This window comes from Labeo rohita, chromosome 7, assembly GCF_022985175.1.
Source record: "Labeo rohita strain BAU-BD-2019 chromosome 7, IGBB_LRoh.1.0, whole genome shotgun sequence".
Lineage (NCBI taxonomy): Eukaryota > Metazoa > Chordata > Actinopteri > Cypriniformes > Cyprinidae > Labeo > Labeo rohita.
This window is the reverse complement of record NC_066875.1, coordinates 34,884,223-34,895,926: the sequence shown is the minus strand read 5'-3', so window position 1 is coordinate 34,895,926 and position 11,704 is coordinate 34,884,223. Positions and strand designations below refer to the sequence as shown.

Here is an 11,704-nt window from a genome sequence, read left to right as displayed (position 1 = left end):
CCCTGGACGTCTCGCACCATTATTTCCCAAGTCCTTTAAAAAAAAAAGTGTTTATTTTCCACTGGGAACCGGGCAATGCTGCTCAGTGAGAATTAAAAAAAGGATTAAGGGTTCTGGCAATAGGAGGTGGACATGTCTGTGTATGTGCGTCGGCTGTTTCGCGTTTGGGCACGGTTACAAGTTGCCGCTATTGATGCCAACCTGCTGGCGTGTTGGCACGGGAGGATCAACACTGCGACATAGGCACAAACCTTGCACTGTACTGAACTGATAAGGGCCCTCACACGATTTGTTTTGTACAGTTCTATCTTGACATCCTTGAAATGTAAGAAAGCAGGAAATAACATTTACAAAGAACGAGTTGAAGGTAAAATGTCACATGGAAGCTCTTTCTGGGTCACAGATCACTGAAGTTGAAATCTCATTGTAAATCTCTTTCCATCATTGACTGTGTCTGCAGCTCTAAGGATGAAGATTGAAAACAGCCTGCCTTGCTCTCAGCTCCCTGAGGCCCCTCCTCAGACCGGGCTGAATTTTACGGTGGCGACAGAGGAGGACTTTGATGACATCATGGCCATGAGCAAGGATATCTATGGCGGCCTGGACTATCTGCCCTCCCGCTATCAAGCCTGGCTGCAAGAGAGCAACCGCACTGTCATTTTGGCTCGCAAGCAAGGCAAAGTGGTAAGAAAGCGGACATGAATCCTTAGTGGATTAAAGAAATAGTTCAACAAAAATTTAAATCATTTACTCATCCCCATGTCATACAAGTCCACGTGTCTTTATTTTGGGCAAAAATAAATAAATTTACAAATAAATGGGAACAAATATCCTGGCCACATTCTGTTTTGTATAAAGTAACTAGGGCCCAAAAATTCTATTGCATTTTTTTGTCATGTTTTTATTGCATTTTGAATAATTAGATGATAAACATTTCACCATAATTGAAAACATCTCATTATACCTACAGCTAAAACATGCAAAAGAGCAAAAATACTACACTGTCTTAGGAACACTCTTTACATAAACCAACTCACACCTCTTTCAATGACCAGACTGAACAGAGTAAAAAATGGTTTTGCATTAAAGTTGCATTTGGACTTTAAAGGAGTAGTTCACTTCCAGAACAAAAATTTTCTTTCTTCAGTCGTAAAGAAATGATGTTTCTTGAGGAAAACATTTCAGAAATGTTCTCCATATAGTGGCCTGCGAGTTTGAACTTCCAAAATGAAGTTTAAATGCAGCTTTAACAGGCTCTAAATGATCCCAGCTGAGGAAGAAGGGTCTTATTTAGCGAAATGATAATTTTCTAAAAAAAAAAATTATAATTTATATACTTTTTAACCTCAAATGCTCGTCCACAAATGCTGCCATGCGCAGGGATACTCTGTGTAATCCAGGTCAATACAGTTAGGGTATGTCAAAAAACTCCCATCTCATTTTTTCCTCCAACTTCAAAATCATCCTACATCACTGCAGAAATACCGAAACAGTGTTTACAAAGCGAACATGCAAACAAGGTCAAACGGCCTTTACAAAAAAAGGTAAAACAGCAATGTTTTACCATTTTCTTTTAGAAAATGGCACATTGTTTTGCTAGATAAGACCCTTGGCTGGGATCATTAAGAGCCCTTTAAAGCTGCATTTAAACTGCATTTTCGAAGTTAAAATTTGTGGGCACCAAAGAAGTTTACTATATGGAGAAATATCCTGAAATGTTTTCCTCAAAAAACATAGTTTCTTTATGACTGAAGAAAGAAGGATATGAACATCTTGGAATACAAGGGCGTGACTACATTATCAGTAAATTTTTGTTCTGGAAGTGAACTACTCCTTTAAAGTAATAATAATAATAATTTTTTCGAAAGTGTTATAAAAATGTTATAAATAGATCAAATAGTTTTGTTTATAATAATTTATATATAAATAAAAACGAATCTATTACTGTTTTACTACTGTATTTCTTCAGTAAAATAAAGAGGAATCTTTATATTTATTTATTTATTTATATTCACAACTACAGAGCCCCCCACCTGACATCCAGGGGATAAATTGTGCGTGCGATTTTCCAATTCATCCCCTCGCAAATAGTGCGCACAAAATAATAATTCATTCTTCTTCCTGTCCACATTCTTATAAACCTGTTGCTGCTGTTATGTTATGTTTCAGAGAGAGACATTTGAGTTTTATCTGGAGTTGGAAATGACTTACACGCACATTCTCAAAAGCCTTGCAGCATGGCATGGAATCATTCTAAGTGAGATGAATCTACATTGGTTTATGAGAATGCGGACAAGAAGTAACAAATGGTTATTTCATGTGCATGATTTACTTAAAATGAGGGAATGAATTAGTAAATCATGCACACGATTGTGCTTTTATTTTGGCAGAAAACTGCTGAAAGACTGTGTTTAGTTAACAACAGGTTGATGTCCGATCCGGCTGATGTCCTGTATTATGAACCCGCTCTGAGACGCTGAAAATCATGCATAGATGTAAAAAACACAATTTCGTGCTTCACTCTGAAACATGCAGAGCATAAGACTGTTTTTTTTTTTTTTTTGTAAATTAAACCACAGCTTTGTGATGTGATGAATGCACTAAGCCATATCACTATTTCAGTTTTATTTTGATTATTTGTGCAGCCTAAAATGAAACAGACAGCAATTACAAAAGAACACCATAAATCTCTCTCTTTCCTCTTTTTGTGCAACTACATTTTTCAGATTGCACTGGAGTCAGTGTGTGTTATTGATGATGGTGAGACCATGCTGGTGGAAGGGCTTCGTGTTGCCCCACAGGAGAGGGGGAAAGGTGTGGCAGGAGTACTTCTTCGCTTTTGCTCTCAACTGGTTAAGTCCAAGTACCCTGACATTAAAGTCAGCAGACTAACAAGAGATGACCAGCTGGGGCCAAAAGATTTCCAGAAGTACCGGCTCATCACCAAACAGGTAAGAACCATTTAAGAATAAAACATTAACATTTAGTTCAGATCTTGAATAAAAACAGCTAAAGCCACATTGTCTTCATTCTGTCACCTAATTCAAATGTGAAGGGAATCCTCCTGGTGCGCTTCCGTGCTGAAGACCTAAAATTACGCCTTGCTGATCTCGGGTCTAATATCACTGTAGCTGGGGAGGGTCTGTCCACCACAAACATCCCCATTCGTTTGGAGCCAGCAGAGGTGCATCAGCTCTTCCTAAGCGATGTTTTGATGCAGGGTGTCCTTCCTAATGCCACCATCGTTCAAGATTGGCAGCCCTTCAAGCCTCTGCCTAGCAACATGGCCATCCTGCTGAAGAAGGACATTGATTGGATGGTTGACGATGCCAGCCGCCCAACCATGGCCAGCCTGTGCACCTTCCCATTCCGTGTGCCAATCGGCGATGACTGGTACTACCTCAACATCGACATGTTTGGTAAAGACCTGACGCTGGCCATACAACAGCTGCTGTGCCACCTGAGGTGCCACACTGGCGCTCTGAAGGGTTACGTCATGTGTCAGGTGTTCCTGGAGCCTGCGCTGTGGAAACCTATGGCTGATTTCTTTAGGGAGACCCTGAAAGTGGAGCTGGTGAAGGAGTACACAGAGCAGTGCGTCGTGGAGTCCGATGTCGCTTAGTCGAGGAGCCTCAGAAACACCTTCCCTTAAAAATTAGACACCAAACCTACATAAACAACTTCTTCAAATATGGCACCTAAAAGAAAACACCTAATATATCTAGTTGAAAGGGACGAAAAAAACTTCAGTTCTATTCTGCTTAACAAAAACGCTCGCATAGGATTTAATTTATTTTAACGACAATTAATTAATTAAAATGCATGTAAGAGAACAAACTAGAATAAATGTAGTAGATGCTTGTTTAGGTTACTTAATTTATTTCCATATGCAGTACTGTAAACAGTGGCGCTGACAGGACAGGGACTGGAAAAGAAGGGAGGAGTTTGAGATGATGTAAAATAGGGACCCAAATTGTTCCAGGCCCTTTCATTTCAGTCGGCATCACTGACAGTGAAAGCATATTTACTTATGCTGAGTTGAAAAGATAACTGCACAATCTTTAGGGCACTTTATGACATGTAAAAAAAAATGGGATCTCACTTTAGCGTCTGTTGCTTTTTCAGAACATGGCACTGTAGCTGCTAGAGAATTTAGAGGAAAAATAAAAAAAAACAGCATTTCTGGGACTTTAAAACAGGCTGCCCATATGGAGATCGAAATAAAGTCCGTTTTAATTAACTTGAAAATACTAACATTTCCACACAGAGAAAATCTGATTTCCAAATTATTAATACTTCCTCTAAAGGTACTTTGCAGTGCTTTAAACTCGGTATCAAATTATAAATATCCGACTAAGAACTTGCTTATACATTTAGATTACAGTCAAGTTTTCGCTTTAAGTACTTGAACCTGTTTGCTAAAATGATGTTCTATCAGTATTTGTACTTAACTGTAGAAGTGCAATTTCAATAATACACTGGAATAATGCTAGACGTACTTTCAGTTAGGTATGATTAATAACTAATAATGAAACAGACATGTACAATTGTTTTTTCTTTGATTCATATTTTATTTTGTAAATAATTAGAAATCGACAGTATCACATTACAAAAGACAGGAATACAGTTAGGGATAAATACGGTATATACATATATATAAAAATAAATGTTTGGTTATAATGTTTAGTTATAATTCAACTGAGACATCATTATGTAGTGATTTTGTTACATCGTATGGTTATGATTCCGAAGAAATTCCTCCAAATTCAGTGCTCCAATTAAAAACAATACTAATAATGATCATCTCTGAAAATCTTCGGCTGACTCAATGTGATTTACCCATGGAATCAAGAAAAACAAATCGGGACAATTGGAAACCTGAGCAAAACAAGTGACGACTGCTCATCTCTATGAGGAGTTTTTGAAATTTTTGAACTGATTTTTTGAAGTTTAAAGACAGAAAAGAATAGATGAAATCACCAGTGCTTATTTTTATAACACAGAAGTTACAGGACACATCATCTCCTTCTACTGGCCTGAAGTGAAGAAAGTAAAGTGAAATATTACTAGGATGGATGAAGAAGATCAGAAAAAGCCTTTACACATCTTTAGAGCCATTTTTAGTTCCTTCGCCCCAAAACCAGATTGCAGCATGCTTTTTCCCTGAAGCACTGTGCCAGAATGAAAGACGATTTACATCTTAATATATACATATAAAATATATAATATAACTTACAGGTTTAGCCATCACAGAGTTCACTCACTACACAGATTTGAATCCAAATCTGTATCCACTAAACTAAAACCTAAGCTAAATTTCTTTATTCTTTTTACTAATTATGTGTCTGGCTTGACTTCATTCGGTGGACTTATTTAGTGCCCTTGTATGAACTCTCAACATCCACTGACGAAAAGGAGGCCTCCTCTCCTCCTTCCTTTGGACAGCTGCATGTGGGACTTGTATTGCGGTCAGTATTTATAAATGGCAAACAGGCAGTCTTTTTTTGAGTCTGAAAGTCAAGGCATTTTACAGATTATTAACTGTAATTGCATTTGTATAGGTGTACATATATATAAATTTATATGTTTGGAAGGGGGATGATCTGAAAAGGGAATCTTTGTTTTAAAATTCTTTCATGGCTGAAATCTCAAAATCCTTCATGTCTGCGACATGCTTTCAGAGGAAATCAGTTCAAAATAAATAGCCGTGAAGCACAAGAAACATTAGTGCCTCAGTTTCCCATTATAATTACATTCGATCAATTTAAAACGATCTATTGGCCTCCAAAAAGCTGTATGTGATGATTTTAAATCAGCTTTTTTTCCTCTCTAAAGCACTCGTCAGAATGAGACATGATGGATTAGAGACCCAAAATGTGTATGCCATGTGTTTTTTGTTGTACATAGTGCAGTGCATTTAGATTTAAGTGTTATATAATTATGTCCGTTTATCTTAGAGGTTGAGGGTTCCCACACTAGCCTTTATATTTAGCTGTTACGTTCTTTTGTGTGACATAATCCGGTAATCATCTAAGACTATTTCTCTTTTATTTATTCTTTCTATCCTTCAGCTCCACCTATTAGCACTTTGGATGTCTAATTGCCTTTCTGAGTATTTGTGAATTGTGCAGGAGGTTGTAACTCTATATTTTACACAGGTCCTAGTGCCAGGGCCACGAGACTATAAAAGGTTAGAGGCATGTGACCACCTGATGGCGAAGAGATGTAAAGGATACGTTGCCCCTTGTTTCGCTGGCACACGAGGAGTGAACTTTAAACCCATTTCTTTCAATTATGAAGTGGCTTTTCACTTGCTTTTTCTGGAATGGAAAAATAAGACAGGTTGCAGAGGGAGATGAGAGATGAAGCCGGGGCTATGCTAGGAATAGGTGGCGAGGAGAGCACATGTGATCCAGATCATGTTACCGCTCTAAAAATGAGAAAACATTCGTTTTGTCTAACGTTGTATTCACTCTTTAAAATAAAGGTTCTTTATTGGCCTCGATGGTTCCATGAAGAACCTTGAACATTCATGGAACCTTTCAAATATAGAAAAGGTTCTTTAAATTTTTAAAATCAGTTCTTTTAAGAACTGTTCACTGAAAGGTTCTTTGGGAACCTTCGTTTTTAAGAGTGTTTGTGACAAAAAAGGGAGGCAAATGTTCGTAATTAGAAGCAACACACTATTTTGGACCGGCCCAGATCGGGATATCTGTATTTCCCGTGCTCTGGTTTATCAGACTCAGCACTACAGTAATACCTCAAGTGCTAAGGCATACGAAAGCAAATATATACACAGACACTTGTTATCCTGTGTGACTGTGGGCCAGTTTAAGTTTCAGGGCTCGTCTCTGAGTAAGTGAAACTGGATCTGGAGAGTGTCATCTTGCGTAGAACAAGGGTTCGCCCCAGACTCCCTTTACCTTCCACCTGATCCCCGCCAGCTTGACACATGGAAAGAGTGAACAGGAGAGGTTAAAGTAAGAAGGCTGCGTTCCAGCCTTGTTATACGAATGCACTGTCCTTTACCACGCTGCTCAGTACCTATTCCTGATGTTCATGTTGTTATGTCACGATGGCATCTTTTGTTTCTCATTTTCCTGACTGCTTTGTAACGTTTATGAAGGGCTTTATGTGTACTAGAATCAGCTGTGTATTGTGTTTTGTGACTGAGGGGAAAACCACCAGGGAGATACATTTCTTTTTTTATTCCAAGTCGCTATTCGAACGTTTAAAGAAACTTAACTGACAGCCTTATTCAGGTGATATCAGTTGAATTGCTGATTTGCACTATCAGAGCTTCAACTCTGCTTCTCCCTTTGTCGTTTTCCATAGAAAAAAAAAAACGTAGACTGTGTCTATACACAGATGCTTCTGAAATGGATAAATCACACAGGTATTTTCACCTGTGGTGCACTAAGCTATTACATTTCTTCTACAAATCTAATGCAGTATTTAGAGGTAAAATCCAATGGAATTTGTGTTTTATCTCACGCCATGTCAGAATCATCCAACTCCGATTGGGTCAACCATTCATCTAGCTGTTCTGATGTGCTGCACTTTATACTGTAGATATGTAGATATTCCAAAGCACAGTGGGGATCTTCATAAAACATCAGTGTGGGTTGCTGTAACAGTCATGGTCATTCAGTGGATCACGCTATATATATTTTTTGTGATCAGAATGGGAGCATGGGCGTATCTGCTAACCTTTTTAAATTTTTAATCGGTGTGCTCCTGACTTTATAGATGTTAATAAAGCTCCTACTTAATGACCATTGTCTGATTAAACCACACTGTACCTGTCTGAAACCGCTGATGTATCAGCAAAGCAGGGACCATGATTTCTACAGACCTCAACGAAGGTGGTGGTTTGAATGTCCATGTCATCCATTCTCTTGATGCAGCAGTGGCTGTTGAGTTTGTGTTCACTCAAGTCTTCCCATTAGCCCTAGAGTCAAAATGGGTGTCATGTTTTGTGTGTTTGTGCAGAATAACCTGTGATGGGAAACTAATGCTTATAGATGGGATTTCTAAAGAAAAAAAAAAAAGAAAGAACTCATGGCCAACTGTCAATCAAGAGGGTGAATACAATTCAATGCTATAAAGGCATTTGATTATATAAACTGTTTTTCTTTTTTAAACTTTTTTTTTTATTACCCAATATGACTGCTTATTCTCAAGCAGTGATGTGACAACTAATGGAAAGATATTTTAATATTTTGTTACCTTTGTCTGTTCCTTTTTTCAGAGATTGTGAGAGATGCAGAACTATTTTAAATACAGTAATTTTTTAAAAACCTTATAATCCATGAGAGGTTTTTGAAATGTGCATGTTGTGTGAGTGGGTGGGGAAGGGCTTTACAATGAGCATGTGACTAGATTTACACTGAGCACAAAGACCCTGTACTAATACATTTGGAACCCGTCAACTGGTGATAATTAATGGACAAATTAACGATTAAACAAAGTCTAGACAGGGTATTTAGAAATTGTAAGGGTAAACATTTTTTTTTTTTTTTTTTTTTTAGCCACAATACACATTTTTAGAGACTATAGGCTATACTTTAATTGTATAAAATCTGATCACTTTTTTTTTCTTTTGCTTGCAGTATTTTGTTGTAATTGTGTGCATCTCTATATACATATTTCTTTGTATATATAACAAATAACTCAGCTTGAATATTTCAATATACAACATATATTTAGAAATGTTTCCAAAAAAAAATCAACATTAAAGCAGCGGTCATTATGTGTGAACTGTAGACAGTGGTTTAACTAAAAATTGTAATTTGCTATTATTTATGCTAGTATTGCTATTTTATGTTTTATTTGTAGTTTTTTTTTTTTTTTTTTTTTTTTTTTTTAATTGAGTACAAATCCTGGCTAAATTCGTTTTCAGAAATTATTTGCAAAAATTCATTTCATTCCCTATTCTTTGAATTTAATTCATTCAATTTAAGTTTAAATTTGCCTTTACTAAATGTTTAATGTACCAACGAATGTAAGTAGGAAATTGTAAATGGGTGGATGATCCAAATGATCATCCAGGATGATCCAGAAGCAGATTAAAGTGTGACTTGGCATATGGTACGCAGTAACCTTATCTCATTTAAGTAACGGATATGTCACAAAACCAGTCTATGTGCTGTTTTGCATTTTGTTACATTAAATTACGATGACATGTGTATGCTTAACATGTATAGGACAGGTTTACTGCACGTAAATGTTTGTTTTTCTGTAACATTAAACAATATGTAAATAATTTATGTAAAAATCTAAATAACATCTAAAGCCAGAGCTTTGTCTCGGCTGTCGAGTGTGATGAGTAATTCTATTTATAGTTTCCCAAAGATCACATGTTGAATGCAGTAGAAATCCAGATGGACCCTGTGAAACACAACTGTCATTTAAAAGAAAGCCCAAAATCATAAGCTCAAGACACAAGACCCAAAATGTTGAAATTCTGTACATCTTTCAGTGAGATCCTTGAGATTTTTGGAGCTTAAAAACAGCTTGGTTTTTATGACTGCAACATGTGATGGAAAACAAACACTGCACTGAGTCACTGCAGTCTTTTTGAGTTACTTGGTTCATGTCAACCTTTTGTTGTGTTTTTGTATTACTTTACCTTGTGCATAATCATTTAACATTTTTAACATTTTAACTAGTGTTTATGTTGTCAGAGTGTTTGTCATTACCATTGTAACACCGTAAGCGTAATGATCTTTAATGGCAACGGATGTAATGCAGTAATTCATTTGCAAGAATGAAAATGTGGCAGATAACAAGCAGCTTTATATGAAGACCTGTGACTAGTATTTTGTTGCTCAATGAGTTTGTAAAAGGACTGGTGAGGCTTTAGCCACTTGCTGTAGTTGCAATGCAGTACCAGGATGAACAAAATGTATCTAAATAGCATAGTTTAGATGTCATTCGCTAAGTGATGTTTTCAATCGATGTATTAGAATAATTGTTTTATTTTCCAAAATGTTAATCAAAACTTAGTGTTAGAGATATTTGTGTGTGTGTGTGTGTTTACCTAACTGTATATTGTACTATTTAGCAATAAACAAACCAACAAAAAAGAAAAAAAGAAAAAAAAAAAAAAAAAAAAAAAATCCCCCCAAAAAACTTTAAACAAACGAGGCATAGAATGAATTCAAAGGTGTTTAGAAAAAAGAACAGGAAGTGAATGTTGTTGGCAGTGTTACAATGCAGTTATTCTGAAAAAAAAGTGAGAGCCATACTTTTGTTTTTTTTTAATTGACATAATGCATTGTGTATTATCAGAAAGCACAGCAGATGCTTTTAGAGTCACCTACAGTACAACACAATACACAAATCACGTTACAGACAAATACCAGGACAAGCAGCTGACAATACACAATGCTTGCCAAGCTAGGCCTTAGTCACCAAGAAGAAACTCCTTACAACTGCAGGTATAAAAACACTTTGCTTACTAACTGAACTCTTAGCCATGATTGCTTGGTAAGAAGCTACTAATTAGGTTTCTTGCTTGTTAAGCATGTTTCATTTGCATTTTGCAAAATCTTTGTTGAGCTCAAAAATCAACCCTCACAAAAAATGGACCCTGTGCTGCACGGTTTATTCTGGAATATAATGCTGTGTCCTTGGGCCTGCTATTATCCATAAAAACTATTGCACCATTATATTACAGAGAACACATGCACTGCCAGCACATAATGTAAAACATAGCATAAGATAAGTGAATCAAACGCAGTGCTGCGGAAGTCCAGCGAGGATATATATATACATATATCAGGCAATGACAAATGGAGAATGTGAGAAGCTTCCTTGCTGAACTATGCTGACATGAGAAGCAGCTGTCACTGCAGCCTCACATTGCTGACCTCTAGCATTCTTCCACTGCACAAGAACAATGCAATGTCTTATAGGTGACACAATGAGCATTTCTTAATAAACACATATAGGAAAGTGGGAATGTCTCAAATGGTGGCAGCATGAAAATGAGAGATGGACAGCTGCTAAAGATGGGTTTGAAAATTAAACCCATGCCACCTGTTCTTGGATTACAGTGACCATTTCAGAAATGCAATGCACTCTAATACAGATCAGTAAATCGAGTTGAGATTAAATAAAATGGGTCTAGAATGCTGACATCACGACTCAATTTATTTCTGATATTTTTGGGCTTACACAGTGGCTTTTGGAAGAGTGACATTTAAGAAGCCAGCGAATAGACGGCAACACTGGATTATTAATTGGGTGAAAGGAGACATACTGCCATTCAAAAGTTTGGGAAAAGTAAGATTTTTAACACTTTTTAAAGAATTCTCTTATCTTATATCAAAAATTCATATTGTGAAATATTATTACAGTTTAAAATAATGATTTTCTATTTTATATATTTTAACATATTATTTTTTCCTGTAATGCAAAGCTGAATTTTCTTTAGCCGTTACTCCAGTCTTCAGTGTCACATAATCCTTCAGAAATAATTCTAATATGCTGTTTTATTACTTTTATTGTCAATGTTGGAAATGGTTGTGGTGCTTAATGTTGTTTTGGAACCTGTAATTCTTTTTTCAGGATTCTTTGATGAATAAAAAAGTCTTTGCTATCACTAGCTAGTAAAGTCTTTACTATTTATTTCATCTATTTAACACATCCTTGGTGCAAAAAGTACTAATTTTTTCAAAAAAAAGAAAAAAAGAATAAA

At 36.4% G+C, this 11,704-nt stretch overlaps 1 protein-coding gene across 1 annotated transcript; it reads left to right on the top strand.

Moving 5' to 3' along the window:
• Positions 1–18: 18 nt before the first annotated feature.
• nat16 (N-acetyltransferase 16) lies at positions 19–11,180 on the top strand. Its single transcript, XM_051115035.1, has 3 exons — positions 19–684; positions 2,727–2,951; positions 3,056–11,180. The coding sequence occupies exons 1-3, from the start codon at positions 469–471 to the stop codon at positions 3,620–3,622; spliced, it is 1,008 nt and encodes a 335-aa protein (XP_050970992.1). The 5' UTR covers positions 19–468; the 3' UTR covers positions 3,623–11,180.
• Positions 11,181–11,704: the final 524 nt, after the last annotated feature.